Here is a 27,685-nt window from a genome sequence, read left to right on the forward strand (position 1 = left end):
TCCGCAGTCGGCCTTCTAGGGTCCAAGGAATAGGGCGATATGCCATTTCTTGGCACGCCCCGCAAAGGTCAGCACTGTGCCAGCCACTGCCTACACACGTGGCCGCATCCGGCCCTTGCAGTTCTTCCTTAGACCGGAGGGGTTCCCCGCGCAGGCCAAGAGAGGGTGGGAAGAAAGGACGGATCTCTCTCTGCCCCACTCTGCCCACTCATCACGCTGTTTTCGAAGTACAAGGCAGATTCTCATTAGCACGCAAACGATCAACTACCAAAACTGAACCGAGTCAGCACTCTCGGTCTGTGGGCAGGGTGCAAGGCTAGTTTCGTGTTTGCCTAGGGAGGAACCGGGGAAACCCTGAGCTGTGTAAGTTGATTCACCTAGGGAGGATGCAACACGGTTTCCGGGCTGTCCCGACTGGTGAGCTCTGCGCTCGTCAACACTCTCAATTCCCCAGAGCACACATACAACGCTTGCCGCTGCAGCAGAGTAATCTGACTTAAACACTTAACTAGAGAGGCCCTCCTTGGGAGAAGATGGGAGGGAAGTGGACTGCTACCTGAAAGAATCGGGGAGAGGGAGAAAGATGGTCGTTCGGCTGATAAGAGTTAAAGGGTTCTGCCCAGAGGTAGGGGGCTGGTTAGTACAATTAAGGTCTTGATCAGAAGTGTGTTTAATTTCAGGTCTCTCCATGGCGCCTCCTGCTCATCACGAGCTCCATAGCTCCATAAAAGCTCAGTTAAGGAAGCAGGAAGGATGGTGATGAGCTAAGGGACAGCGTCCCTATTTCTGAGTGGGCGAGGAATGTGAGAAAAGGAGTGTTTATCTTCAGCTCCTTGAAAGGGTGCCCAAACTTATCCACGCGGGATGACCACTAGAAGGGCCCCTCATGACGCACCACCCGCCTCAATCCCCGTCTGGCTCAGGCCGGTGTGGCTGGCGGACAAAGCTGCCCTGAGAGCAAAGGGGAGCGCAAGGGGGAAAACCGCTCAGCCGGGACACTCCGTGCTCTCACCTAGAAACCGATCAGGCCTGGGTTGACCAAGGAGCCCCAGAGGGGTTAATGTGTAACCTTGGAGTCAGCAGGGGAAACAGAGCAAACACCCAAACCTCTTGGCGCCTCAAGGCTTCTGATACTTCTTCCCAGTCACAGCACCTCCGCCCCCTCCGCCCCACCCCCAGCTCTCCACCGCCCTTCTGTTTGCTGAGTCTGGCTAACTCTCCACCCAAAACAATCACCTCTTTTCTTTGGCTGTGGGAGGGGATCCCGCGCCATGGTGAGGATAGGCTGACACCTTGTGGTCGAGAGCTGCCTCTGCGCCAGTCCACTGGGCTGCAGAGTCACTCTAGCGGCCTGGGCAAATCGGCCGTCTTCCCCGCCCCAGCCTCTAGGGAGCGGGGAGAAGCGAGCTGGACTGTCAGGGAGGACTGTGAGTGCCGCGCGGCCCCAGGAGCCCAAGAGCCGGCTGGGAGGAGGGGTGCTGACGGGTTAGTCGACAGTTTCTAGGCACCGACTCGGTGCGGGACGAGGTAGAGGCAGGTAAACGTGTACGTTTTGGGCCCCAAGAAACTAGTGATCCAGTGGAACAAGGTCTGGGCGGAGAGCACCGTCCGAAGCTGGGTACCGGCTGGTCCCTGGGACCAGGGATTAGGAACGTGGATTGTGACGGGTCTGCTCAGCTCCGCTCTGCCCACCAAACAGTTGAAGGCGGAGAGAAAGTTCTCTCAGGAAGCGCCCAGGCTGGAGAGCCGGAACGCCTGGGGAAAGTGTGGCTGCGGGTTAACGAGGCCAAGCGAGCGAAGTGGGACTCCGTCGGCCGTCGGGAGGCGCCAGTGAGGGGTGGCTCGGCGGCGGCGCCCCCAGGACAGCTCCTTTTGACTGAAGTCCGCGGAAGCCTGGCGGGCCCGGGGGGCCGGGGGGAAATGGGGCTATTGCTCTCTGCGCTGCAGAGGCGCCGGAGGGGCGGGGACAGGCGGGTAGGGCGGGGCGGAGCGGGGGCGCGGGCGGCTGGGGGCGGGGGCAGAGGCCGGCGGGGGACGGGAGGAGCGAAGGGGCCTACAAGGCTCTGCCGAAACCGTGTGTGTGAAGTCGGCGGCTGGCAGGACAGGGATCCAGGGTGGACTGGTCCGCGAGGGAGCCCCGTCCCCAAACAGCCGGAGGAGGCCCCCTAGAGGGCGGACAGAGGCAGGGAGGGCCAGCATGCCCCCAGTGCTGGTCCCCGCCCTGCCGCTTCTCCTGGGCGCCACGCTGACCTTCCGGGCAGTCCGGCACGCGCTCTGTCGCCTGCCCCTGCCTGCGCACGTGCGGGCCGACCCCCTGCGGACCTGGCGCTGGCATAACCTGCTCGTCTCCTTCGCGCATTCCATTGTGTCGGGGATCTGGGCGCTGCTGTGGTGAGTGGAGGGCTGGGGGAGTGAAGGTGGCTGGGGATTCCGCTTTCCATCACTCACCGGCGGGCTATGGCCCAGGCAGTCTCACCTGATTCTCGGCTTGGAATGCTGTCCAACCAGGAGCGGCGGCAGCCCCAGGCGGCGCGGGGTGAGGGGTGGGGGCGGGGGAGGGTGTTGTCACCTGGGAAACGGGACACACCTGGGTTTCAGCCAAGCCCCTTCTCGCTCGTCAGCCAATAGTGGACTGGCTACCGTAATAGGATTTGTGGGACCTTTGGGATACTGAAATGATGAGAGCTTGCCTTCTTCACTCTCTTTCAGTATATGGCAGACCCCTGAGATGCTGGTGGAGATTGAGAAAGCATGGTCGCTTTCTGGCTACCTGCTTGTTTGCTTCTCCGCAGGTAGATCTTGCCGGGAGGCATTAAATGGGTGGGGAGACAGGGATAAACTTCTAATTCGGTACCCTTTACAACCTCTCCCCCATCCCTCGGCTAGGGTATTTCATCCACGACACGGTGGATATCGTGATTAGCCATCAGTCAAGAGCTTCTTGGGAATACCTCGTCCACCACGTCATGGTAAGTGAGAAGCTGGGGATGTGGTATAGGCCTGGTGCCTATACCTGAAAGTACCTAACCTGGAAAGTAAAGACCATCTTTTCTAAACCCCATCCCCACCGTGTCCCACATGCTACAGTGCTGAGGGCTTGCAGAATGAGCCCTTGGTTCACTACTTAAAGCCAACAATCATGGCCTTCCAGCCAGAGATCAAGATTTACTACTGTTGAATCCACTGTAAACTTTGTTTCAGAGTGAAGCTATTAAAGGATTTCTTATCCCTCCTTCTGATACCCTGGATATTACCCCTAACTTCCAAGAAAACCGTAGTATCTGGGCCCTAACCCATTCTCTCCCTTGCCTTGTAGGCTATGGGTGCCTTCTTTTCAGGCATCTTTTGGAGCAGATTTGTTGGTGGGGGTGTCCTAACACTGCTGGTGGAGGTCAGCAACATCTTCCTCACGATACGCATGATGATGAAGATCAATAATGCCCAGCATCTCCTCCTCTATCGGGTCAACAAATACATCAACTTGGTCATGTACTTCCTCTTCCGCCTGGCCCCTCAGGCCTACCTCACCCATCTCTTCCTGGGTTATGCTGGCCAGAGGACCCTGGGAACCTTCCTGCTGGCCATCCTGCTCATGCTAGATGTCATGATCCTTGTCTACTTTTCCCGCCTCCTCCGCTCTGACTTCTGCCCCCAGCGCGTCCCCAGCCACCAACACAAAGACAAGTTCTTGACTGAGTGAAAAAGCAGTTAGGGATTTGTGGCAAGGACAGCAACACCACCAAGAACAGCCTCACAGGAATGGAGAAGAGGCTTAGCCCCTCGCCCGAGGTGTTCTGTTGGGGCCAGCCTCCACCAAGCCTGCTCCTACTATTTAAAACACCAATGAAAGAAGGCCTCTGAAGTCCTTGTCCTTTCTTGGGCAAGGGGTGAGGGAAGCGGGCAGACCGGTTGGACGCAGTAGGTGGGTGTGGGGTAAGGTGCTACTGCAAAGCCAGCCAAGCCACACAGCCCTGACATGGATGCTAATGGAACCTCTGGATATTGGTCTCATACCGAGCCTCTTCCAGATAAAGGAAGGCATTCTTGTAAAGCTTCTTGCTTGGCCTCTTACCTCCAGGATGGAGGTCAAGTTGTAGTTGTCCTAGGACAACCAACTGTAATCTGGGTCATAAATCTCTGCTGCAAGTATAGTGAAGTGATATGGCTGAGTGTTCCAACAGGGTAAGTAGACCAAAAGTCTTACCCAACCAAGCCTGGTTACTTAAGTGTGCATGTACCACAGTATGGCCCCTCACCCAAAAATCAACATAAAGACAAGAAGCATATATATAGTGAAAACTTTTATATTTGGAATTAGCCAGCTGGACTCAGTTTAGATGATGCCAATCTGAAAAACAAAAGGGAACTTTGTTACTGGAAGTTGAAATGTGAAGATTAAGAGGGAATGTCACAGTATTTTTAAAAGACAGAGGTGCCGTCAGTCAGTAAAGACTAATCACCGAAGTCAGGCTTTGGTCACTAACAGACACATCATTTGCACCCAGGGAGTGTGTTAAGGAGTTTGTAGCAAAGGAAACTTACTTTGTTGGCAACATCCAAAGCATCATAGTCAGGAGCCAGTCGAACATATGCCTTCTTCTCTCCATCAGGCCTAGGGTGGTGAAGGAAGCCTTAATCCTTGCTGCCCCTCACTGCCCCCATACCCTCTTCCACCCAGACTTCTGATGCATCAGTGGTTCCTTTGTTCATGTCATTTTTTTTTCCCTCACAAATAGTGATTTTTCTCCATCATTTGCACAGAGGGAGTCAGGGAAGCCACTAAACCACAAACCACAGGTATTCTGACATTAACGGTACCTTACTCTAGGGCCTGCTTTTGCCTAGAGGTAGGGGATCAGGAAAATGAGCAACTAACCCCTAAGTCCTAGAGACAGGACAGCTGACGTTCTGGGAAGCCTACTTTGGACCCCAAAAGCAGCATCAAGGAATTTCTTGCCATTTAGGTGACAGAGGCCCTGGCCTCCTCCCATCCCACAGGGCCCCACTCACCTACCTGATCAGAGTATTGACCTTAGCCACGTCAATGTCATAGAGCTTCTTCACAGCCTGTTTAATTTGGTGCTTGTTGGCCTTGACGTCCACAATGAATACCAGTGTGTTGTTGTCTTCTATTTTCTTCATGGCTGACTCGGTGGTGAGGGGGAATTTGATGATGGCATAGTGGTCAAGTCTGGGAGAAAGGTAAAACGGGGTCACCTGGCGTGGGCCCAGTAAAAGGATGGGCCCTTTTTTGGAGCCCAAGGCTCAAAGGGCCCAGGTGTATCAGACAATGACAGCAATCATTTCTGTCAGACTTTGGTCGCTGAACAGTGTCATCACATGCACCCTGAAACTTGGGGACCTGGAGCCTTGGCTTAGTGACATTTCAAGAGCTTTCATCCTTTTAAGAGATTAAACAATCATCTTTGAGTTCCAACCCTCTTCATTCTTTACCTGACCTCAACATTCCTGAGGAGCAAATTTCTAAAAGAAAGGTGAGACTTAAGAAGTTAGAAAACCAAACCCAAGAGCAAAGTTAAGACTATGGAATCTTGAAATCCAGGCTAGGGTGCCTAAGAATGTTGGTGCTTCACTATGAGGCTGAATTGACTGTTTTTCCCTGTTTTGGTTACTGAAAACTGGCTGGTAAGCCATCAATTCTTGAGAGCAACTTTTTATTTATGGCTTAAAGTTACAATAGCCCCTCAGGACATAGCTTTCCCTCTGAAATTTAGAGAAGCAAAGCTCTGTTTGCCTGGGTATACTGTCCTCTTTTGAAGATAGAGATCAGGTCTCAACCTCTCATCACACTAAATTCTAGGTGCAAATGGGGGTAAAAGTCCTTTTCTCTGTGGACACAATCTACTCTCCTGCCTTTTTCGTAGGAAGCAATGGTTAAATTACCTTTGGTGGTAACCACTACCATGGCTCTACTCTCAACTGTGCTCCTTAAGGTCAGTTATCACCAACAGTGTGACACCAAAACACTCATGTACCCTATCCTTTTGCCCACCCCCCCTCCCCGACCATTCCTTCAGTGTAAACATTTGGGAAAGTAAATGAAAAGAAGCTGCTATATACTGCTGCAGGCCTTCACTGTCCAATACAGGTCCCTAACCTGGAACTCTTAAAGATTTCAGTCCCACTTTATACTCCCCAGAAAGTAAACCACATATGAAACAATCTAACAATTGACTAACTTTGACAATGACTCTGGGTTGTTTTAAATATGGCATTAATCTCATACTCCCGTTAGACAAGCACTCTAGGTACCAACATGATTTTGAGAAGCCATACTCTATGTTTGGTAAATTTCCCAATTACCAATGGAAGATACCCAAACATCTTTTCATAAACAAGGGGCAGTACTGACTTGTTTCTCCTAGGGGCGCTCTTCCGAGGGTATTTGGGCTGCCTCCTGAGCCGCAGTGTTTTGGGCCGCCGGAAGGTGGGCGACGTCCGGATCTTCTTTTTTTTGTGGCTGTGGACACCTTTCAACACTGCTTTCTTGGCCTTCAAAGCCTTTGCTTTGGCTTCAGCTTTAGGAGGAGCAGGGGCTGAGAAAAGCAAAGAAAACGAGGGTGAAGGATTTAGAAATCACTTCTGGCCTCAAGACCGGTAGTGGGCGTCCCAGGCCACACGTGCATCAGTGGTTCCTTTGAAGACATCACAAGTCTCAGGAGATTAAAATTTTTCCATCATGTGCACGATTCTAGGACGAACTTGGGATGAGAAAGAAACTAGCAATGAACGAACGCTTGGCACTTACTAGAATGTGAACTAGTAGTTTTGTATATACCATTGCACAGCCACCCATTTAACGTGGGGTCAAACAGTTGAGAGTATTGATTCCGTACAGGTCTAGGAAACATGGAGCTTCCCAGAGCCGACGACCCGGCTGTCCCTGGCAGGCGGTACAGGCCAGGATTGCCTCCCCAACCCCCTTCACTAGAGCCCCAACCATGCGGCTAGGCGTACGCGCTCCTTAGCGTTGCCGAAACGCGGGAAGCTGCTCCGGAGCAGACACCGCAAGGGTTAGCCCAGCCGTCGTCCTCCCAGTTCATTCACTCTGCGGGGACCCTGGGCCAGTCAGCTGTTGATCCCCAGCCCCAGCACACACCTTCCTTCTTCGCCTTCGGCGCCATCTTCATGAAAAGGGTTTCCGAGACTTGGTACCACGGGCTTATAGCGCCAACTCTCACCGAAGACTCGCGATACTTTTTACTTAAAGCTGATTGGACAATCTGCAGCGCTGCGCCCGCCGGGAATGGTAGTTAGATTTTTATTTCCTCGCGAGAGAGACTAAGCTAGCGCCACCCCGCCGCTTGTCAGACCCTAAATCTTCTTGGGGGTTGTAGTTTTTTGGAGACACGCGTTTATTTTCAGTGGTATAACCTGCGGCTGCGCGGATCTGAGCGCTTCGCATCTTGAGCAACTTTAGGGAGGAGGATTGTGTGCTTGTGTGCCTGAAGCGATTAAGTCGCTTCAGTCGTGTCCGACTCTTGGCGACCCCATGGACTGTAGCCCGTCAGGCTCCTCTGTTCACGGGATTCTCCAAGCAAGAATACTGGAGTGGATTGCCATGCCCTGCTCCAGGAGATCTTCCCGACCCAAGGATCGAACCTGAGTCTCTTACGTTTGCCTGCACTGGCGGGCGGGTTCTTTACCACTAGCGCCACCGAGGATGAAGGATTGCAGTTCCACTGCAAACTGGAATTAATACTGTAGTTAGATTGACTCAGTAGAGTGAAGCAAAATTCTAGAATGTTAGAGCAGGATTTGTCCAGTCCAACTTTGTCAGACAACATCTGTGGAAATTGAGGTCGAGAGAGGGGAGAGGACTTATTTATAACAGGGTGATTAGTTGGTCGAGTCAGGCAGAAGGGAGGAGCAAAGTGTCAGAGGAGGTGGTCACATTTCCCCTCTTTACCTGTGACAGCATTCATGCGTCTTCCCGGGAATCTTTTCGAAGAGACTACCAATATTCCAAACACTCAGCGCTCAGATTTCTCCAGAATATGCTCGTTCTTCTTGGGAATGATTTCATTCACAGTCCCCTCCCCTTAAATAGTTTTCCTTTCCTTGCTTATCTTTGCATCCCCAAATTCAGTTCCATGACACACGTAAAGCTTTAGTAAACGCTCAGGTTTTAGCTTCTTTGAGGGACTGCTTACCCGCCCCATCACAATACCTTTATGCCCTCCCCCACCTCTCTCGGAATCAGAGATTCCCTTTGAAGGTGAGATTTACCGTGTGCTACCCCCTCTTCTAGCCTGCAGACTGCAAAAAGGAAAAGTCCTGGGGGAGCGGGGGTAGATTCCATTGGGATCGGAGCGAAGAAGGCCCGTGCCAAAGTAGAGTCCCCAGGTCCCAGAACGGTGACCCCCCCCCCCCCAAAGGAGGAAATTCTCGGTCCCTTAGACCTCCTTTATCCTCCATCAAGGAAGGCAGCTTGATCTTCGGCCCCCCAAGGCCTCCAATCTACACGGCAGCCTTGGAGGAAAAGGCACCAGATTCGGACACCTCTCTCCTCGGTGGGTACCTCGTTCCTACCCTGGCATCGCCACCTCCCAGGGCAGAAGGGCGAGCGGGAGCAGACCCTATGAGTCATGTCCTAGGCCTGCAGTTGACGAGGGAAGCGCCGCCTCTCCTAGGGCCCCTTCTCTCCCCCTTTCCCCTCCTGCTGCCAGATGCTGCGCAGCGATCGCCGATTCCCCTTCACCAGTTCGGCGGGGTAAGGGTCCCCTTGGAGGCTCCTCCCAGCACAGGAGATGCTGGGGAGAGACTTGGGGGATCCTGCTCTCGGCAGGTTGCAACCTGGGTGAGGGCGGACCCGGAGCCCTGGCGAGTCAGTCTGGCAGGGGAGCCTGACCTGGGGCAGCACTCGGGGAAGAGAAGAGGGGGAGGTAGGGGCGGGCAGCGAGGCCGGGAGTTGCCGGGAGAGGGGCAGGGGGCGGCCCTTTTCCAGGAATTTCCGGGGATCAAGTTACAGCGTTGGCGGAGGGAGAGCGGAGTGGGACGCGAGGCCCTGCGGCGGACTGGGCCCCTCGCCCCCTCCTGCAGCAGTTCCTCGGCCGCACGGTGGGGTCCGTGCACACACTGACCCCGTGTGGCGGGGCCGCTCAGCGCCCCCCGGCTGCTCTGTTATGGTAGGGCCGCCTCAACCCCGAGTTGTCGTCGGGTCTCCACGGCCTCGAGTTATCGTAGGAACTATCCGACCCCGAGTTATTGTAGGGTCTGCGCGGACTCGGGTCCCCCCGGACGGGACTCCCCGCCCTCACTTGGAGGCCGAGGGGTCTCCCAGGCCTCGAGTCGTCCTAGGGACGCCCCGGGCCCGGGTGATTGTGGGTTCGCCCCGGCCCCCGGTGATTGTCTCATCCCCGTGGCCCGCGGTGGTCGTAGGTTCCCGGAGGCCACGGGCTCCCGTAGGCTCCCCGTGGCCCCGAGTTATAGTCGGGACCCCTCGGTCGCGGGTGATTGTCGGGTCTCCACGGGCCCGGGTCGCCGGGGCGCATCAGGCCTCCGCGCCTTCTCAGGGCGCCCCGCAAGGACGCAGGCAAGATGAACATTCTGGCGCCGGTGCGGAGGGACCGCGTCCTGACGAAGCTGCCCCAGGTAGGCGCCAGGGCCACGTCGGGCTTCGGGCGGCGGTGGGGGTGGGCCGGGAGGCGGCGGCACCGGACCGGGCTTGGGCCCAACCCTGCCGCCCTGCTAGGCCAGCTGCTTCTGGGTGGTCCGTTCCCCACCCCCACCCTCCCGCCCCGCCCGGGGCCGCTCGGTGGCGGGCTGAGGGCCAGGAAATGGGTGAGTTCCATTCTCTTCCACTCCACCCAGTGCCTGAGGAAGGAGGCCGCTTTGCACGTGCACAAAGACTTCCAGCCCCGCGTCACCTGCGCCTGCCAGGAGCACAGGACAGGCACCGTGGGGTGAGTTAGAGACACCCGGAAGGAAGAAATGGAGTCCCAGGAAACCTGCAGTCAAAGCAAGGGTGCAAAGCCAAGAGCTGCAGGCTCCATTTCGGTCCCTGCCAGCCACACTGTTCCCCCTTAGCGTGCCCCTGTGCTCCTCTTTCTTCCAGCTGGCTCGTGGCAAGTCCTAAGAGATGGGGTTGGGTAGGAAGGTGGCAGTTGAATTCCTGACACAGGGAGGGGGTCCAACTTAAGGCTGTGGTCACCAGCTTAGCTTCCCACACTCCATCTATTTGGCCTCCAGGACAGTGAGCTGTCCTAGAGGGATAAGTCCCATTGTGGGTTTAAAAAAAAAGAGAGATAATACTATTAACAGTTGCCACCGTTAATTGAGCATGTACTGTGTGCCAGGCAGTGTGTTGCGTATAATTATTGTCTTTTATTAAATGGAAAATACCACTTTTAAGTTGTATCCTGGGGAGGGAGGGAGAGATGTTGGAATGTATGTGTGTGTGTGTTGAGGGGGAGGGGGTTGTTGGGTTGTTGTTTGGTCACTTGGTGGTGTCCAACTCTTTGTGACCCCATGGTTCCTCTGTCCCTGGAATTTCCCAGGCAAGAATACTGGAGTGGGCTGCCATGTCCTTCTCCAGAGGATCTTCTCGACCAGGGATCGAACCTGGGTCTCCTGCTTGGCAGGCAGATTCTTTGCTGCTGAGCCACTTGACCAGTCCAGAATATAGGACATTTATTTCATTTTAACCTTCACAACAACCCAATAAAATGTGTGTTAAATCCCCACTTAACAGATGTTGAAACTGAGGCTCAGAGAAGCTAAGAAACTTGTCCTGAGTCACACAGCTAGTAAGTGAGAGCTGGGATGCAAAATCAGTCTCTCTGATACTGAGGCAGAACCACTCCTCCCTAGCACATCTGTTGAGGCCTGGTGTTTATGGTAATCTCAGCCCAGGAGCAGCTCCCTTTGTGGACCTGCCTGGGAGCACTGGGGCTCCTCTGAGTGAAGGAGCTAGAGCTCACTCTTCCCGCCCACTCTTGTGTCCAGCAGATTTAAGATCTCCAAGGTCATTGTGGTGGGCGACCTGTCGGTGGGGAAGACTTGTCTCATTAATAGGTAAGAGGGTGCTGAAGCTGAGGGGGGTGAGCCCAAGCCTAGCCAGGCAGACTGGGCTCAAGACCAGAGCATCTGGTGCCCGCTCAGGTTCTGCAAAGACACCTTTGATAAGAACTACAAGGCCACCATCGGAGTGGACTTTGAGATGGAACGATTTGAGGTGTTGGGTGTCCCATTCAGTCTGCAGCTGTGAGTTCTTTCCCCACTCCTTCCCGCCCTTGGTTCTCCCAGCACCTGTTCCCCACCTCAGCCCCCAGCACCACCCTACCCCACACATACCTGTGTTCTCCCCACCTTCCTCCCAGCTGGGACACCGCTGGACAGGAGAGGTTCAAGTGCATCGCATCAACCTACTACCGAGGAGCTCAAGGTAAGTACCAGGGTGAAGTGAGGTAGGTGGGTACACCTGGCCTCTAGCCTAGGGCTGGAGGGATTGTGGAAATGAGCCAGTAGCATCTTCCCCAACAATCTGCACCCGTTTTCTGCCACTCTTCCAGCCATCATCATTGTCTTCAACCTTAATGATGTGGCCTCCTTGGAGCATACCAAGTAAGTAAGCATGCTGAACTATAATGGGGGCTCTGAGAAGAGAATGTTCAAAAAGAGGCAGGTCAGGAGTATGGAAGGGAAGGAGAAGAGTGCATTCAGGACCAGAGGGAGCGTCATTGGGCATAGAAGTGGGGGGAGCCTATCTGGCTCCCTCATCCCTTGCTGTCCACTGTCTATGGCAGGCAGTGGCTAGCTGATGCGCTCAAGGAGAACGACCCTTCCAGCGTGCTTCTCTTCCTCGTGGGTTCCAAGAAGGACCTGAGTGTGAGTGTGCCAGTGGTGGGGGAGGACTTCACATCTCGACAAGGGAAACCCCATGCCCAGCATCTGACTCTGACTTTCCTTCAGACTCCTGCTCAGTATATACTGATGGAGAAAGATGCACTCAAGGTGGCCCAAGAGATGAAGGCTGAGTATTGGGCAGTCTCATCTCTCACTGGTGAGTCAGAGGCACCTGGCCTTCCTGCCTGCCTTGCCTCTCACTCCTACACCTCCAGCTATGCCCCTCGGCCTGGAACCACCCCTGAGCTCCTATCTGCTCCCTGTGTCAGGTGAAAATGTCCGGGAGTTCTTCTTTCGTGTGGCGGCGCTGACCTTTGAGGTCAACGTGCTGGCTGAGCTGGAGAAATCGGGATCCCGGCGCATAGGGGATGTTGTCCGTGAGTGCCCACCTGGACAAGGGTGGCAGAGAGCTCAGGGACCCTCCATCCTTGCCTCACTTATTTCTCACCCTTCTTCAGGCATCAACAGTGATGACAGCAACCTCTACCTAACTGCCAGCAAGAAGAAGCCCACGTGTTGCCCATGATGGGTAGAGGACTGTCCAGAGACTGCCCGCCCTGGGGCACTGTGCCACCTTGACTCCCCCAGAACTCAACCCCTGGACATTTGCACTGACTGTTTTTCCAGACCAAAGAGCTGCCTCTCGGTGGCAGTATCCCTGGAGAGGTACTTGGGACCATGCTAGTCACTTCCTGCCCCCAGGCACCGTGTCAAAACCTGGATGCCCCTCTCTCTCCAAGGTGCCCAGTGCGGGGAGGTAAGAGGGCCCTGCTGCTCTTACTCAGCTGCTGGGCCCTCTAGGTTTCAGGATGCTTAATGGTCCTAGTCTCACACTATGCCTTATGCATTAAAATTTCTGTTATTAGCAGGTTAGGGTCTGGAGTCCTTTGTGGGGGATCAGGGATGTGGAATGGGCAGGGCTATATGGTCATCTTAGGACTGGAGCCTTCTGCTGCGATTCTGGCCATCTTGGCCTCTGGGCAGGACTCAGGCAGGCTGGGAACTCAGGGACCATGTGTAGAGGGATGCACTTGGCCCTCACTGGATAACGTCTGAGTGACCTTTGAGATCTTTAAGAGCCCTTTTCCTTTGGTCCCTTCCCGGAAAATGTCTCCTGCTACTTGGTGCTTATACGTAAGTCTACCATTGGATACTTTTTTTCACCTTCTTCCTGCCTTTTAAAAAATACTTCTCTAAGAAGTATTTTTTTAGAGTATGGAACACAGTGAAAAGTGAGTTTTGGGTGCTTTGTTGGGTTGAACAGAAGGCCCCGGAAGGTAGAGGGAGGGCTCTTACTTAGATGTGCTGATAACATCTAACTATATTAGTGATATAAATAAAATTATGAGTAGCACATTTTTATATTTTAAAACAGTTAAAAACTAAATTGGATTAAAAATAAGACATTTTTCCCACTTCAAAAAAAAGATATGCTCTAAGCAGGAGGATCTGCATTTGAAACCTTGCTGTACATGTTGGACATTCAGACAAGTCACTTCTGCTCTGTGCCTTAGTTTCACCTCTATTGTTATTATTTTCTTTTGTGGGGAATGTGTGCTGAGCGGTTTATGGGATCTGAGTTCCCTGACCAGAGACTGAACCCAGGCCACGGCAGTGAAAGACTGGAATCCTAACTAGGACTGGGGAACTCCCAGTTGCCTCCTCTGTAAAGGAGGAGCACGTTCATCATTCATTTCACGGATGAAATAAGATAAAGCACTAATACATACATGCATGCTGCTGCTGCTGCTAAGGCGCTTCAGTCGTGTCCGACTCTGTGCAACCCCAGAGACGGCGGCCCACCAGGTTCCCCCGTCCCTGGGATTCTCCAGGCAAGAACACTGGAGTGGGGTGCCATTGGGCGCATGCTAAGTCGCTTCAGTCGTGTCTGAGGCTTAGCCACCCCATGGACTGTAGCCTGCCAGCTTCCTCTGTCCATAGGATTCTCCAAGCAAGAAGACTGGAGTGGATTGTCATGCTCTCCTCCAGGGGATCTTCCCAACCCAGGGACGGGTTCTTTACCACTTGCGCCACCTGGGACAGCTTAAAAACCTTAACTATTATAATAACAGTTTGGGTGAAGAGTGACCAAGAACCTGGCTCCCCATTGATATCTGACCCAGAGCCAGAGATTGGCTGGAACTGTCTCAGATATTTGGGCCGCGAAAGGAAGGACACCTGTGGCCTGGTGTCATCATCCTAAGAGGCCAAGACAGGAACATCAATTCTAGTTCCCAGTAAGCAACCCCTCTGTCCTTTGCTACCGTTCTTACCTGCTACGCTATTCTGGAAGTTGGCTTTTCTGCACACTCGCCCTTCCCCTTCCTCGCTCCTCCGACTCCATGTTGACATCTATATTGGGCAGTATTTGCCACTGGAACAGGGAGCCCCATAGAAGTAGGAGGGGGTGCTTGGGGTGGGGGCCGTCGCGGGGCTTGGGATCCGGTATCACGTCTTCTTTCGCTGGGCTCCCGTGGAGGGGCCTGCTGGGGGAGAGAAAGAGCGAGCCCGGCCTCCCGCCAGGGAAGGAGAAACCCTGAAATCCTGGATGGAGGACTGGAGACTGATGGGAGTAGCTCCCCAGGCGGACACGCACGGACCCGAGTGCAGATTGGGGGCGGGGCTAAGGGCTGCGGCTGGGTTCGGAAGGATTGGGAGGGGCCGGGAGGTTGAGAGAATGGCTGGGGCGGGGCTAAGAACGGGGTTGGGGCGGGGCTAGGTTCTGGGGGTAGGACTAAGCCGGGAGCAGATCTGGAGAGGAACTAGGGATGGGACTGAGGGCAGGGCCTGAGCGGCCGAGCTAAAGTTTAGGCCTGAGATACGGGGGAGGTGCTAAGATTAAAGTGGAACAAAGAGAGAGGGGCCCGGAAGGAGCTAGGAGGCCCCGGATGAAGAGCGCCGCTGAAGCTCAGACTTGGGCTAAGACAACGCAGCCTAGAGCAGAGGGAGAGGGGAGACTGGGCAAGCATGAGGCGGAGTTAAGGACCGGACTGGGGCGAAGCTGAGATTGGGGTTTACAGTGGGCTCGGCCAAGCTGAGGTTCAGGGTTGGACTTATGCGTGGAAGAGTCTTGTAGAGACGAAGAACTAGACCGAGAGATATGTGGGTCAGGACGACACTGAGGATTGAAAGGTGGACTAAGGAAAAAACTGAGGACGATACCAGCTCGTGGGATGAGAGCAGCACGGGTAAACAGGGGGCGTGGCAGATTAGGGGAGGGCTTTCAGCTGGGGGGCGTGGCACGGGGGACTGGCCTGAGAACCCAAGGAGGGGGTGGAACCTGAGAGCCCGACGAAGGAGGCGGGGCCAAAGGCTGACTGGGGCGGAGTTAGGGCCTGGGGGCGGGCTCACTCGAGACTTGGACCAATGATTGAGCAATAGGGACAGGAGAGCTGGAGAACCGCTTGCGGGTTGGACTGGGGTCGTCTGGTTTGAGCCAGAACTACGACCTCTAGTTGTAGGGGTGGAAGGCATTGCTGTGCCTCAGCCGCTAAGCAGGAAGTGGAGGGTTTGGCTGGAACCCTTGGTCCAGTCGCTGGGGTTGGGGCCGGCGGTTCCATTGACTTTAGGGCAGGAAAAAATCTGGAAGTTCCACTAGTGACGTCACAATCGCCTCCAGAGGTGGGCGGGGCCAGGGCGGCATTTCCAAGGAAACCGGAGCTGCCCTGCCTAGCTCCCTCTTCCCTCCTTCCCTTCCTTGATTTTTCCCTCCCTTCCTTCCTCCTTCCCCCCTCCCTACCTCCCTCCCCCGTTCAGCTGCTCGGGCGCCCGACCTGGAACCCTAACCCCTGTGCCGCAAGGGCAGGGGGAGCTCCTCAGCTCGCAGGACTGGGAGGACTGTACAAATGAGCATCACCTGTGAGTTTTGAGTTAGGTCCCTGTACCTCGATTAATGTCCTGCTGAGAGACCTGAAGTTTCCCTCTTCCTTTTAAGCTCTCTCTCATTCAATGTCACTCATTCATTATGGGGTCTCCCCTATGGCCATCTTCAATCACTTCTGCTGCAGGAGCTCCAGATTGCTGCTTCAGCTGGAAACTAGAGCAGATTGTCTTCCTCAGATCTGAGGCGGGTTATTAAATCCTTCCCCTTGGCGTTAGAGTTATGACCGTCAAGGCTTCTTGGGGATACGGGGGAAGGGGCGGTTAGTCAGTGGACCCTGCATATAAGCCTCTTCCATAGTGACTCTGTTGAGAGCAAGCAGAGTTTGAATCCTGATCCTGGCTCAGGTCACTCTGGCCTGACCTTTAGGGTCCAGGCTGGATAAAAGAGGCTGTGGAGTCAGGATTGAGTAAAACCAGAGGGTGAGGAATTGGCTGTGTTAGAGGTGAAAAGCAGTTGTAGTGGGAAGTGATAGCTGGCAGGACAGGTTTTGGATAGGAACCACAAGTAGAGAGGCTGAAAGAGCATAGACTATGGAGCCAAGAAAATTGGATTTGAATCCTACCTCTGTCATCTATTAACTTATTTTTTTGGATAAGTTACTTATTGTAAGTCTCTGTGTCCCCATCCATAAAATGTGCTTTGGTGAGGATTTAGAATCAATGGCATATTTTAAAAGCCCAGCACAGTGCCTGACCCTGGAAAAATGCTCATCCAAGGTCAATTTTCTTTCCCCAGAAAAGTCCCCAGATTTGAACCCTGGACAGAATCTCCAATGCCACAGCTTCTTGTGGCACCAGTAGGCCTTTATTTTCTTCTACTCATGTGTTCATTCAGTCAACCAACTGGGGGACCAGTTATGTCATGATGGAGAGTTTGCACCTCATCCTGAAGGTAGTGGAATGCTATTAAAGAGGAGGAACGTGGTGAACCAGTTTGGCTGCATCGTGAGGAGTGGATGTAGGGAGTGAGACAGAAGTTAGGGAGGCCAGGTGGGAGGCTACTCCAGCTGTCTGTGTCAGAGATAACTGATAGGTCTGAATCAGTCAGACGTGGGGACAAGCAAGCATGGCAAGACTTGGTCATTGAGTTGGTGAGAAGTGAGGCAAAGGATGATCCCTAGATTTCTAGCTGAGGTGTCCGTTGCTCTCTGAAATGGAAGTTACAAGAGACAGTGTTTCATGAAGGGTAGGGAGAAGATGGTGGGTTCATATGACATGTGCTGGTCTGATGTTTTGAGAATATCGGAGAGGACATAGGCTATGTGCTCAGGAAAGCAGTATGCATTGGAGATCGAGATTTATGTCATTTTATTAGTGGATGTTGAAACCATGGAAATGGATAACATTATCCAAGACAAGCCTGTAGAGTCTTCTGAGAAGGAGGCCAGCAAAAGAACCCTGGTCATCACCAATTTAAGGAGTACAGGCCAGCAAAGAAGTTAGGAAAGAATTAAAAGCTAGGAAGGAAGAAAGAGATGAGAGGTGTGTCATGAGAGCCAAAAGAAGAGTCTGCAGAAGAAAGAGGTTGATTAATCAACAGCGTCAGTGAGATGAGACAAAAAGAAGGTCACTGGGTTTAGCTATTAGATCACTGGTGGCCTTTGCCTGGGCTATTCTGATAGAAGGGCAGGGATGGCTGCCATGCTGTAGTGGCTGGAGAAGACAAAGGTCAAGACACTGAAGGTAGGGACTGGGCCTTCTTTGCTGGTAGGCCGCCTAGTGAAGCTGTCCAATACATCTGTTAAATGAGGAAGTGAAAAGGAAGAAGGGTGGCTATGCAGTTACATAAGGAGAAATAGGGTTCACAGAATGTTTTGTTTGAAAATGTTCATAGCCTGTAAGAAGAAAAACAAACATGAAAGAGGCAGAAGTGAGCATTCTGTCCAGGACCTGGAGTTCAGACGCTTGGGCAAGGAGGAAGGAGGGACACTTCCCCAGGCTAGAAGTCGATGGGGGTGGGAGCAGCCAGGGATGAAGCCCACGCAATGATGTGTTGAGAGCAGCAGTCGCGGGGTACAAATTTCCGGGGAAGCATTCATAGTTTCATTCATTTGAGCATTTCCTGTGCCGTGGAAAACAGATAGAGCTGACCAGAGACCTGTAGAAGGATGACCAAGTACCACTGAAGGCCCAGCAGAAGTCCCAAAGCAATCATCTCCTTTCCTTAAGCAGGACTCAGTCCGGTACCCTCAAAGGACAAAGCTAATTGTAGGAAGGAAAAGGAAGTGCAGACTTTACTCTGTGGTTGCTGATGGAGCTGCTGTCGTGTTGGAGTTTCGTTTGGGGACACCCTGGGACAATCCCTTCCCTGAAACTGTCCCTTCTTACCTAGACTCTGGCTCACTCCTCTTCTTCCCTCCAGATCCTACTCCTATTATGCTTCTTCCAAGAAGCCCCGTGCCCCCAATTTCAGTGAGTGTCCTTGCTCCCACAGGCTTTCCTCCCCACCCTGTCCCTCCCTATCAGGGTCTGCCTCACACCATCCTGAACTGTTACAGACTGTGTCTCCTCTCCTCATCCCCTCCCCCAGCCCCTGTGGAGAGCAGGGACTATTGTCTTTTAAAGGCTGCATCTCCTGGGGGCTGTCCCTGGAGCTTCTCCGGAGCCGTTTTCTGAGTGAATGGAGTGGGGAGGGGCTGCTGCTACCTCTGTGTACTCTCTCAGATATAAACAGGTTGCCCAGCTGGGGGAGAGGACACCTGCTGGCTAGTGTGGAGTCCAGCACAGATGCTTCTACTTTATCCTCTGAAGGTGGGTCCTCCTTCAAGTGGGGGCGGGGTGTGTGGAAATCTCTGGCCCCAGGGGTTAGGCAGGAGGGAGGGAGGTGTTTGGTCCTGAAAGGGTCACCTAGCTGCCCTACCCCAGCCCCTTCTCGTGCCCCGCAGAGAGTGCCACCCCTTTCCTTTGTACAGCCCTTTATGGTGCACAAATATCTTTGACACATGTGAACTGAGTCCTCTCAACAACCCTGCAAAAGGGGCATTACCATCATTCCATTTTTGTGAGTAAGGAAATGAAGGCTCAGAGAAGTAAAGTAACTTGCCCCTAGGTCACCCAACTCAACTTGGACTCAGGCCTGACTACAAATTCAGGGCAGTTGCCACTCTGCTGCCCTTTGCTGCAGTTCAGCAGTGCTGGAGAAACCCTAAGGCAGTGGTGATGGTGTTCCAAGGTCCTGCCTCCCAGGCAGGACTCTTATTCCCTCGCCTTGGCGCGTGGGAGGAAAGGAAGCACAAAGGGAGGCCAGGAAGTGGATCCGGGCGGTGTGTGGGGGGGGTGGGGTATGGGGGACCCAGGCCCCAACAGCCTGGTGGGGGGAAGGGAAGGGACAAGGAAGGTGGGGGAAGGCTCAGACCAAGCTTCTGTCTCACCTCTCAAGTCCTTTAAGGTCACCTGGAGTAACTTTAAGGCCAGCCTGAGTTAACTGCTGGCTGGAGGCCAGTATGAAGTCTTGCTCCAGTTCTACCCCGTGTCAGGGCTGGATAAAGGCACAGTCCTCCTGGCCTGTTCTGAGGGAGTCAGCCAGCCACAGCACCCCAAGCCAGGCAGCCCTGGATCTCACGAGTACCTGGAGCCGAGGTTCAGGGGGAACCTGCAGGAAGGTGCCCTGTCCCTTTGTGGGCTTATGTTATAGATGGTGGCCCAAGGATTACGCCACTGGGGCCTTAGGCAGGGTCAGAGGTGAGGCAGTGCGAGCGAAGGCTGGGCGAGACCAGTGTGCCTACAGGCTTGATGCATCCTAGCAAAAGAGGTAGGCATCTTTCCTCGGGGGCCTCCCCTAATTCCAGTCATCTCTTGGCAGCTTCTCCCCTGTGCCCCCTACAAGGTTGTTCAAGTTTGTGGCTCTAAGGACTGGGGAGAGAATGGATGGGGAATGGGAACTTGATAAGGAGGGAACAGGGAGTCTGAGAAAGGGGAAACAAGTGAGGGTGAGACAGGCATTGCAGGGAGAAGAGGCTTAGAGAAGAGAGGAAGAAGAGACAGAAGCCCAGGGGCATGACACGGCAGGGGTGGTGGGGGGTGGCGCTCAGTCAGGCTCCTCCCTGGCTCAAGCCGGCCTGCTCTAGCAGGGCCCTGGGGCTGAAGCGGCTTCAAAGGCTGGGAGGGGCGGGACATCGGTCTCCCCTCTGGGCCTGTGCTGAGTGGAACCAAAGATGCCACTGGCTCCCCTCGGCCCTCCACTCCCCGAGTTACTCTGCGCACACAGGGTCAGCTGACAACTCTGAGCACTGGGTGAGGGGCAGGTGGGAGTCAGTGGAGGGTCCTGGGAAGGTGGGGGTCCCATAGAAGGCAGGGGAGGGGAAGAGGCAGGTGTTACCAGATAGCATGGGGCTGGTGGGGACCTTGGTGAGACACTGTCCTGGAAGTCTGCAAGGGGCAGGCAGATTCACATGCAATGGGCTGGGGAGAGGAGAGGCTGAGACCTAGGTGCTGTTGGGCTGAGTTACTGCTACCAAGCAGTAACCAAGTTACTGTCCAAGTAACAAGGACAGTTGTGTATGCGTGTGTGGGTGGATGGCCCTGGCAGTCCAGTAGGGTTAGGACTCAGTGCTTTCAGTGCTGGAGCCCTTGGGTTCAATCCCTCGTCGGGGGAACTAAGATCCCACAAGCTGCACAGTGAGGCCAAAAACAAAACAACTGTGGGGGAGGGAGGGTGGTAGCAGCAGGGGAACCCGATGAAACCTTTAGATTGAGCTGTGAGAGGGGAGATCCAGGTGTGCTGCCGTGGACGCCTTGTGACCCAGGCCCTTCCCGCCTCAGGTGAATTCAAGAACACCGACAGGTGCTGCTGGAAACACAAGTGTGCTGGGCACATCGTCCGCCCCTTCTCCCCTGACTGTGTCCACCACGACGTGCACCTGCACTCTCTCAGCCACTGTGACTGTGACTCGAGGTAAGGCCCCCTCCTCGGGAGACCAACAGCCCAGGAGTCTCTCCTGGGCAGACCCAGGCCCAAAATGTCCACTGTGGTTCCCCGTGTCAGCTCTGCCCTCCCGGCCCCAGCTTTGTAAGCCCGGCTCTGCTCCAGGGGCCGTGGGGAGGTCTTCCCGCAGCCTGGGCTGGGCACAGTGGAAGCCTGCTGTCCCTTAGGCTTCTCGCTCTGGGCCCCTGGGGAGTCATGGAGGCATGGGAGCCAGGCTGAGCCCCCTGTATGGCAGGCTGAAGGACTGCTCAGAGAAGACGAATAGCAGCTCTGGAGATGTGGGCCCAACCTGCTCCCGAGATGTGGACTCAACCTGTTTCGACATCATCCGGTCCCCATGCTTTGAACTCATCCCAGAGGAAGAGTGTGTGGAGCGGTTCTGGTACGGCTGGTGAGTTCTGGCAGGTGGAAAGGGGGCACTGGCCCCCACATTCTGTCAATCACCTTGCTCTGCTCTCCTCAATCATCTTTCCCTGCCCCCCTTCCTCAAAGGTGCAAGAGCTACAGGCCTGTCTCCGTGGCAGTGATCCACCACCCCATCCACCATGAGTGTGGGGCAGATGACCTAAACCAAGAGGAGGAGGAGGAGGAGGAAGAGGAAAGCAAGCCTCCCATCCCGACCCAGGTGGGACCCACCCCCACTGACTCCCCCACCGACACAGGCATGAGCATGATCACGGGTGCCCCTGACTCAGCAGCTCCCATCACCATCTGGCGTTCTGAAAGCCCCACTGGGAAGTCCCAGGGCAACAGGGTGATCAAGAAGATAAAGAAAAAAAAAGAGAAAGACAAGGAGGAGGAGACGGACGAAAAGGAAAAAGCAAAGGTGAAGAAAAAAGTCAAGAAGGGCAAGTTGATGAAGAAGAAAAGCCCAGTTAAATCGGAATCACCTCCGGACTTAAGCCGATCGTTAAGCCCAAGAGAGCTGGCCAGGATGTCAGAGTCCAGCCCAGACAGCCGGCAGGATCTGGAGAGTGAGGACAGTTACAATGACCCTGGGCGGGAGGAACCCTCCAGCGAGGATATTGTGGAGTCTTCATCACCCAGGAAGAGAGAGAAGAACGGGGTCCAGGTCAAGAAGCCCGGCTTGAAGACCTCGCCAGTCAAGAAGATCAACAAGAGGAGATCTCCCCCAGCATCAAACCCCAATCTCAGTTGAGGCGACCAGGGTGAAGAATAAATGCGATCAAGCCTGTAGCTGACCCCCTGCTTCTCTCTCCCTCCAACCTGGCTACTTGTGGGGGCAGGGGGCGGGCTCTGGGCATGGCTGGAGCCAAAGGGCTAAGGGGCTGCGGGGGTTTCTGAAGGGCGGTCCATCTTTCAAGAGAAGTCCAGAGAAGGTAGGTGGGTGGGCAGGGAAGGGGCAGAGCCCGTTTCTCTGTAATATCCTAGGTCCAGGCACAACTGGGTGGGAAGGAGACAGGTCTGTGTGAAATCGACCTGGTGAAGGGCAGTACTGTGTGCAGTGATACCCCTAATAAATTGAACCTTTTAACCCACTCTGTACCACCGTGCCTGGCCTTTCCCTGCTCTTAAGTGGCCCTGGGGAAGGTGCTGGTGGCATTGAAGGGAACACAATCTTCCCAGCTGGTTGGCTCTGCTCCCGCTCAGCCCTTCTTAACTGTCCCCACCCTCCCTTTAAAAGATTTAAATTTATTTTTTTTGGCTGCACTGGCTCTTTGGTGCTGTGCTCAGGCTTCTCATTGTGGTAACTTCTCTGGTTGCGGAGCATGGGCTCAGTGGGATCTTCCCAGGCCAGAGATAGAACACATGTCCCGCACATCGGCAGGCATCAGGCAAGTCCCCCTTCTAGAAACCTTTTATACTTAAGGGAAAGGAACTGAATTCCTGTCAGAAGGCAAGCCCCTCCCCCCAACTCCTGCCAAGAAACAGCCAAAGGGATCTTGAATGAAGACGTCAGGTGGGAAGCCCACCAAGTATGGGCAGCAGTCCTCAGAGAAAAGGGAGGGGAAAGCCTTGCTTTCCCAGGGCCGTGAGACAAGACGTGAAGGAACACAGGAAGATCAATTCAGAACTAAAGAGGAAGCGGGCTAGACGAAGGGGCCCTCACCAGGACTGTGTGGGCAGGATCAGGTGAGTGTAGGGCCTGTCCTGGGGCGACTCACATAGAGGTCAGATCCCAAGGCCCAGTCAGCTAAAAGTGGGGAGAGGCGTAGGGCTCAAGTGGAGAAACCCAGATTGACTTCTGGCCTCTCCCCGGCATGGCAGAGAAGACCAGAAGGTGGTGGATGGGGTGGCCGTGTGAGAAGCAACAGCTGTGCAAACATTTACTGAGGTGTGATGAGGTCCCAGCCCCCGGACTGACCGTCACACCTTTTATCTCAGTCCTCACAGCTGCCCTGCTGAGGCAGGTATCCTTGTCTCTGTGTTACAGACAAGAAAGCTTGCTCAAGGACACAGTGCTGTGATCCTAGGCGGTCTGATGCAGAAGCCACCTGCTCCTCTGTGAGTCACCACCTCTCTGAAGGCCTGGGGTCAGGGGGGCCTGCAGAGCTCCCAACACAGCTTTGAAAGCTCCCCCTCAAGAGCCGGAGACTTGGGAGAGAGAGGCTTTGTCAGGTGCTCTGTAGAAACACTGTTTATTCAAATGACAGGCAGGAAGCGGCGGCAGCAAGGGGTGAGGGCAGCCAGGTGGGGGCTGGGCAGGTCAGCACTGCTCCCCTACATCCCTCGTCATCCTGCTTTGACGGCCACCCTGCTGTTGGCACCAGGGTGGAAGTACTCGTCCTCCTGTCCCAAACTGAATAAATAGCATCCCTCTCCCCACGAGCGCGGGGGAGACTCGCGTGCTGAACTTGGCCCCGCCGCAGCCCAGAGTCAGGGGAGGGCAGAAGCCCAAAATGGCTTGTAGGGAGCAGAGCACAAAACTCCACTCTCACCTTCTTCTTCCTCTTCTTCCTCCCTGCCACACGCCGCTCCCAGCCTGGTCCCAGGACAGGCAGTCAGTGACGGCCTGGAGGAGAGGATTGTTGCCTAGCGCACACTGAGCTCAAGTTCGCAAGGCCATCTAGCCTGTCGCCCATCCAGGCTGACCACCAAAGAGAACGTCAATTCACGCCACTTTATGGACAGAAAAGGAGGGGCAGGGAGTGAGGCAGTGGGCAGCCAGGTCTCTCCCAGCCTCAGAGGTAACCAGAGTCCTAGGAGCAGGCGCCCTACCGATCCATCTCGTCCAGGAGTGGGGTGGCATCGCCAGCAATAGACATGGGGGTGCTTTCGATCATAGGGCTGGGGGAGGGCCGAGGGGTCAGCCGCTGCTTCTGTTTCCGCCGCTCCGCCTCCTTCTCTTGCAGCCACTGTTCTGCCATCTTGCCCCAGTCGATGGCTGCATGGCTGTTGGACCTGGAGGGAGAACCAGGGTGTGTGATAAAGGACTTGACTCGGCCTGCGGCTCGCCAGAAGAAAGCCCACCCCGCAGTCCCCGGGAGCCTCCATTCCCGCAGAGATGGATCTCACATCTATGGACAGCAGTATTCTTCTGGCTCCTCCCAGAGCCTAGTCCTCCGGGGGACACCACCTGGCTTACGGTTGTCAGGAGACCCAGAGCGCCCACCTCGACTAACGACCTGTCTACTGTTGGTGTACTCACTTTGGCTGCTGCTGCCGTTGCCGGGAGCTGGAGGAGGGCTGGGGCTGGGCCTGGGCAGACTGTGGGGTGGTGCTGGCCTGCAGCTGGTGGTACTGTGGCGTGGTGATGGGTTGGCTGGGCGTTGTGTAGGAGTAGCTGGGGGTCATTAGTGGTGTGGCCACTGGCTGCTGGGCTGGTGTTGGGAATACCTGGAGAAGGGTGACAGTTGAGTTTAGGTTGGGTTTTGTGTTTATTTGCTCTTCTGGTAAATTTCTGACAAGCTGAAAATCTGGGCTCTGCACAAAGCCTTCCAGCTGACACTCTCCTGAGCAGGGTGTGATTCTGAGCAGCTGAGGCAGGCCAACAGCAGGGCCCACCACTTGACCACTGGAGTCTAGAGGCTTGAGGGCTCGGGTTCCAAGATCCCAAAAGACTCCGTGGAATGGTCATGGCTTCTCTTACTCCCCTTCCCCTCAGTTGGCCCGAGAACAAGGAACACCTACTAGAGACAGCTCCTGATGCTGTGGCAGTCCCACCTGCTGTGGAGGCCCTTGTGGTGGGCCCTGCAGAGCCCAGTCTACGGACACAGGCTAGTGAAGGATGACCTTTCACCCTTCCCCACCCTCTGCAGGGCTTTTCTTCCCCAGGCCACGTACGTGGTAAGCGCTGCTGCCCCCTCCACTGCCACCGTAGCCATACTGGCTGGAGGCCCACTGCGCTGGGGTGGCATTAGGGTTCTGGCCCTGGCCCGTCACAGCAGCAATGGCATTGAACATCTGCGAGGTCATGTTCTGGGGCAGGGCGTTCACAGCCCGTGTCAGATCTGTAAGCACAAGAGGTGGAGATGGGCACGTTAGGGCACAGCCCTTCCAGCTCCATCCCTCTCACCCCCAGGCCTGGCATGAGCTCCTTACCTGCAAGGTTGATGTTGGCTGGGGTAGCATTGATAGAAGCAGGTGTTCGGGTCCTGCTGCTGCTACTGGGGGTGATACCTACAAGAAATGGCCCGAGTGAGAAGTCTCTCCAGAAACCTATTTCCAGTTTTACGTTACAACTTAGGGAGCTGGGAGAGGTACCGAGGTGGGTGCAAAGAAGGGCAGCTGGGGGAATTCCCTGGCAGTCCAGTGGTTGGAACTCTTGCCTTTTCACTGCTGAGAGCCTGGGTTCAATCTCTGATCAGGGAACTAAGATCCCACAGCTGCACAGTGTAGCCAAATAAATACATAAGTTTTAAAAAAAAAAGGGAAGCTGTATAGGCAAAGAGAATGGAGGGCCTTCCTGATGTGAGGAGGAGGGAGTTGGAGTTGAGCTACAGCGGCAGCCTAGGCCTCCCCTTCTGCCAGAGTTAGGGTCTGTCTCCACTCAGTGCTCAGCTGTCCCTCAACTACACTCTGGGAGTCACAGAGAGCAGAGCTCACCTGGCACAGGATCCTGATAGTGGTCCTTAAACCATCTGAAAAGGCCGTTCACAGTGGGGAAGACTTGGCCCCGGTACCGGAATCCTTCTGGAGTCACAGTTACGTATTCTATCCTGGGATTTTGGAAGGAAACATGCATCAGATCCCACTTGTGGCCAGCTGCGAGCGAGTGGCCAGAGCAGATCTCCACCACGTGAAGCAGCCGCACTGGGTGCGAGGCGGAGGAGAGATAGAAGAGCCAGTCCCTGGCCCTGGAAAAGGAGGCTGCACTCTGGCGAGGCGAGGAGGCACAGAGAAGCCCAGACAAGGCCTGGAGTCAGCAGCCCCAGGTGTGCTCTCTACAGGCTGCCACAAGGCTCGCTGGGGGCCGGTCACCACCCTGGGCTGCTGTGTGACGGCACCACACAGCCGGCGAGGGGGATACAGACATCAGTGTTGGGGTGGGGGGGGCTTCCCGGGCAGCCAAGCACAGTGGTCCATGAGCCGAATGAGGTCCAAGTGCCTCTTGAGGGTGGCTGGTCGGTCCTCATTTAACACTTTGCAGAGCAGAGAGTAGATAAGAGGTTCTGGGTTCAGATCCAGTTCCAATATTGGCTCTGCCAACTCACCACCTATATGATTTTGTACCAAGTTACTGAAGTGAATCTCAGCCTCATTTGTGAAAAGAGGATGATAACACTTAAATCTATAGCGGTTAACCTACGAGCAATAAACAAGACAGAGTGTGTAAGGCACTCATCGCAATACTGAGAACGGATTGTGATCAATAAAGCACAGCTGTCAACAGCCAGTGCTAAGTATGTCAATGTTCTCACTCAGATGAAGATGAAACCTGCTTCTTGCACCATAAGGAGTCTGTGACCCTTTCCATGGGAAGCTATCACGTGGCCTCTGTCCCTGGTTAAAGTCCTCTGTTCAACTGCTCCTCATGGAACAGTTTCCAACCCCCACGTGGATGGCAGCCCTGGCTGCCATCTTCTGGAAGCACGCTGGCGAATCAGAAACAAGCACGATATTCCAGAAGTGCTCAGGACGGTGCAGGGTTCAGAGCTGCTTGTCCTCTGAGCACCTCCTAACGGAGCCCACTCTGGGCATCATGTGTGCGTGCGTGGTCCAGGACTGAGAGCAGAGAAGCACAGACTGAGGCCAAGATGGCAGCGGGATGTGGGAGTGCAGAAGGCAAGTCTGGCCATCAGTCTGGGTAACAGACACAACAAAGGAGGTTGAGGGAGAAGGACTTGGTCTGGTGCAGTGTGAGTGCTGGAGGGACGCGGATATTGGAATACCGAGGGAGGCCAGCCTGGCTGTCACACACAGAAGGGAGCAGAGCAGGCCGGCGACTGGAAAAAGAGATGCCCTCCAAGCCTACCCCACCTTCAGCACACGCTCACCACAGCAGCAGGGAGCCACTGCTGAGGGTAAAGGCCCTGGTGAGGGTGAAGCGGAGGACAGAGCAGCGTGTTGGCCCCCATCTCTGCCCGTCGGGTGGAGAGAGGGTCCAGTGGTTTCCATCACTCCCTGGCAGGGAGAAGAGGTGAAGGGACCTCCTCTTTCACTCGGTTGATTAAAGCACCTTTCTCATTCAGTCTTTGCCTTTTGCCTCTAAAGCATCACCCTCTGTCCCCACCTCCAACCTCCAGCTCCACTCGAAACAGGAAGAGGGGAAAGGCAGTCAAGCAGAACCAGAGAGAGTACTGTTCGGGGCCTGCAAACCTATCTGTGGACCCCAGCGGCAGCACCTTCTCAGCACCAGTGCTCACCTGGGTTTACCCCGGGGCTGGTATCCCAGTAGGAACTTGCCGGGCAGTTCCTTGCAGGCACAGATGAAATAGGGAATGAAGGTGGGCTTCTCCTTCTTAGTTTTGATGAGCAGCTCCTCTAATTTCTGGGGGTAGAATGAGGGGGAGAGGTTGGGATAGCAGCATGCTTGGTACACAATGTCTGGCCTCACACACCATGTACACCTCCTTCACCAGCGCAGCATCCCCTACACTGAAGGGAAAC

General features: G+C 54.7%; 5 protein-coding genes, 1 long non-coding RNA gene and 4 other non-coding genes across 47 annotated transcripts in view; 3 read left to right on the top strand and 7 right to left on the bottom strand.

Moving 5' to 3' along the window:
- The first annotated feature begins 1,329 nt into the window (after positions 1–1,329).
- Positions 1,330–3,852, top strand: TLCD1 (TLC domain containing 1). Its single transcript, XM_086360099.1, has 4 exons — positions 1,330–2,391; positions 2,710–2,792; positions 2,887–2,969; positions 3,317–3,852. The coding sequence occupies exons 1-4, from the start codon at positions 2,198–2,200 to the stop codon at positions 3,698–3,700; spliced, it is 744 nt and encodes a 247-aa protein (XP_086216225.1). The 5' UTR covers positions 1,330–2,197; the 3' UTR covers positions 3,701–3,852.
- Positions 3,853–4,288: 436 nt separating this feature from the next.
- RPL23A (ribosomal protein L23a) lies at positions 4,289–5,926 on the bottom strand. The gene is made up of 4 exons (XM_086361028.1): positions 5,905–5,926; positions 5,015–5,246; positions 4,543–4,612; positions 4,289–4,348 (listed from the first exon to the last, which is right to left on the bottom strand). The coding sequence occupies exons 1-4, from the start codon at positions 5,924–5,926 to the stop codon at positions 4,334–4,336; spliced, it is 339 nt and encodes a 112-aa protein (XP_086217154.1). The 3' UTR covers positions 4,289–4,333.
- Positions 4,432–4,502, bottom strand: LOC147352442 (small nucleolar RNA Z17). Its single transcript, XR_015148481.1, has one exon. It is a non-coding gene; the product is annotated as a small nucleolar RNA Z17 (small nucleolar RNA).
- On the bottom strand, positions 4,686–4,759 carry LOC147352443 (small nucleolar RNA SNORD42). Its single transcript, XR_015148469.1, has one exon. It is a non-coding gene; the product is annotated as a small nucleolar RNA SNORD42 (small nucleolar RNA).
- On the bottom strand, positions 5,278–5,347 carry LOC147352444 (small nucleolar RNA Z17). Its single transcript, XR_015148479.1, has one exon. It is a non-coding gene; the product is annotated as a small nucleolar RNA Z17 (small nucleolar RNA).
- Positions 5,927–6,383: 457 nt separating the features above from the next.
- On the bottom strand, positions 6,384–7,157 carry LOC147352445 (uncharacterized). Its single transcript, XR_015148173.1, has 2 exons — positions 6,979–7,157; positions 6,384–6,557 (listed from the first exon to the last, which is right to left on the bottom strand). It is a non-coding gene; the product is annotated as an uncharacterized LOC147352445 (long non-coding RNA).
- LOC147352446 (small nucleolar RNA SNORD42) lies at positions 6,642–6,708 on the bottom strand. Its single transcript, XR_015148468.1, has one exon. It is a non-coding gene; the product is annotated as a small nucleolar RNA SNORD42 (small nucleolar RNA).
- Positions 7,158–7,423: 266 nt separating the features above from the next.
- RAB34 (RAB34, member RAS oncogene family) lies at positions 7,424–12,736 on the top strand. Of its 29 annotated transcripts, none has more exons than XM_086360081.1 (11): positions 7,424–8,534; positions 9,403–9,615; positions 9,835–9,926; positions 10,972–11,037; positions 11,125–11,226; positions 11,343–11,407; positions 11,535–11,586; positions 11,769–11,850; positions 11,935–12,025; positions 12,138–12,245; positions 12,327–12,736. In XM_086360081.1, the coding sequence occupies exons 2-11, from the start codon at positions 9,562–9,564 to the stop codon at positions 12,392–12,394; spliced, it is 780 nt and encodes a 259-aa protein (XP_086216207.1). In that variant the 5' UTR covers positions 7,424–8,534; positions 9,403–9,561; the 3' UTR covers positions 12,395–12,736. The 29 variants fall into 29 exon arrangements, with proteins under 29 accessions (XP_086216207.1, XP_086216221.1, XP_086216202.1 ...); XM_086360076.1 differs by having other exon boundaries at positions 8,449–8,534; positions 10,969–11,037; XM_086360072.1 differs by lacking the exon at positions 7,424–8,534 and adding an exon at positions 8,609–8,734 and having other exon boundaries at positions 10,969–11,037.
- Positions 12,737–14,598: 1,862 nt separating this feature from the next.
- On the top strand, positions 14,599–22,173 carry PROCA1 (protein interacting with cyclin A1). 8 transcript variants are annotated; one of them, XM_086360059.1, is made up of 6 exons: positions 14,915–15,056; positions 15,625–15,726; positions 18,316–18,501; positions 20,512–20,644; positions 20,910–21,065; positions 21,167–22,173. In XM_086360059.1, exons 2-6 carry the CDS (start codon positions 15,714–15,716, stop codon positions 21,831–21,833), a joined length of 1,155 nt encoding a protein of 384 aa, XP_086216185.1. In that variant the 5' UTR covers positions 14,915–15,056; positions 15,625–15,713; the 3' UTR covers positions 21,834–22,173. The 8 variants fall into 8 exon arrangements, with proteins under 8 accessions (XP_086216192.1, XP_086216190.1, XP_086216186.1 ...); XM_086360066.1 differs by lacking the exon at positions 15,625–15,726 and having other exon boundaries at positions 14,599–15,056; positions 18,281–18,501; positions 20,842–21,065; XM_086360064.1 differs by lacking the exon at positions 15,625–15,726 and having other exon boundaries at positions 14,599–15,056; positions 18,415–18,501; positions 20,842–21,065.
- Positions 22,174–23,257: 1,084 nt separating this feature from the next.
- SUPT6H (SPT6 homolog, histone chaperone and transcription elongation factor) overlaps positions 23,258–27,685 on the bottom strand; it is a 31,192-nt gene continuing 26,764 nt past the window's right edge. For all 3 annotated transcript variants that reach the window (XM_086360043.1, XM_086360042.1, XM_086360041.1), the window contains exons 32-37: positions 27,442–27,566; positions 25,682–25,794; positions 25,178–25,255; positions 24,920–25,086; positions 24,285–24,472; positions 23,258–24,037 (exon numbers count right to left, since the gene is read on the bottom strand). In XM_086360043.1, the coding sequence (XP_086216169.1) occupies positions 23,851–24,037; positions 24,285–24,472; positions 24,920–25,086; positions 25,178–25,255; positions 25,682–25,794; positions 27,442–27,566 (858 nt within the window). In that variant the 3' untranslated portion in view covers positions 23,258–23,850. The remainder of the gene's footprint in view (positions 24,038–24,284; positions 24,473–24,919; positions 25,087–25,177; positions 25,256–25,681; positions 25,795–27,441; positions 27,567–27,685) is intronic.

Source organism: Bos grunniens, chromosome 19 (assembly GCF_055505025.1).
Source record: "Bos grunniens cultivar Pamir isolate PY7600 chromosome 19, Bosgru_T2T1.0, whole genome shotgun sequence".
In the NCBI taxonomy this organism is placed as follows: domain Eukaryota; kingdom Metazoa; phylum Chordata; class Mammalia; order Artiodactyla; family Bovidae; genus Bos; species Bos grunniens.

Coding starts and splice junctions, on each gene's coding strand:
- TLCD1 (XM_086360099.1), top strand. CDS start 2,198: ATGCCCCCAGTGCTGGTCCCCGCCCTGCCGCTTCTCCTGGGCGCCACG. Junction 2,392..2,709: donor GGGATCTGGGCGCTGCTGTG/GTGAGTGGAGGG, acceptor ACTCTCTTTCAG/TATATGGCAGACCCCTGAGA. Junction 2,793..2,886: donor GCTTGTTTGCTTCTCCGCAG/GTAGATCTTGCC, acceptor TCCCTCGGCTAG/GGTATTTCATCCACGACACG.
- RAB34 (XM_086360067.1), top strand. CDS start 8,772: ATGCTGGGGAGAGACTTGGGGGATCCTGCTCTCGGCAGGTTGCAACCT. Junction 11,227..11,342: donor GTCCCATTCAGTCTGCAGCT/GTGAGTTCTTTC, acceptor CCTTCCTCCCAG/CTGGGACACCGCTGGACAGG. Junction 11,408..11,534: donor CTACTACCGAGGAGCTCAAG/GTAAGTACCAGG, acceptor CCACTCTTCCAG/CCATCATCATTGTCTTCAAC.
- PROCA1 (XM_086360059.1), top strand. Junction 18,502..20,511: donor TTCTACTTTATCCTCTGAAG/GTGGGTCCTCCT, acceptor TTCCCGCCTCAG/GTGAATTCAAGAACACCGAC. Junction 21,066..21,166: donor GAGCGGTTCTGGTACGGCTG/GTGAGTTCTGGC, acceptor CCTTCCTCAAAG/GTGCAAGAGCTACAGGCCTG.
- RPL23A (XM_086361028.1), bottom strand. CDS start 5,926: ATGGTAGTGGTTACCACCAAAG. Junction 5,247..5,904: donor GGTAGTGGTTACCACCAAAG/GTAATTTAACCA, acceptor GCTCCAAAAAAG/GGCCCATCCTTTTACTGGGC. Junction 4,613..5,014: donor AAGGTCAATACTCTGATCAG/GTAGGTGAGTGG, acceptor TCACCACCCTAG/GCCTGATGGAGAGAAGAAGG.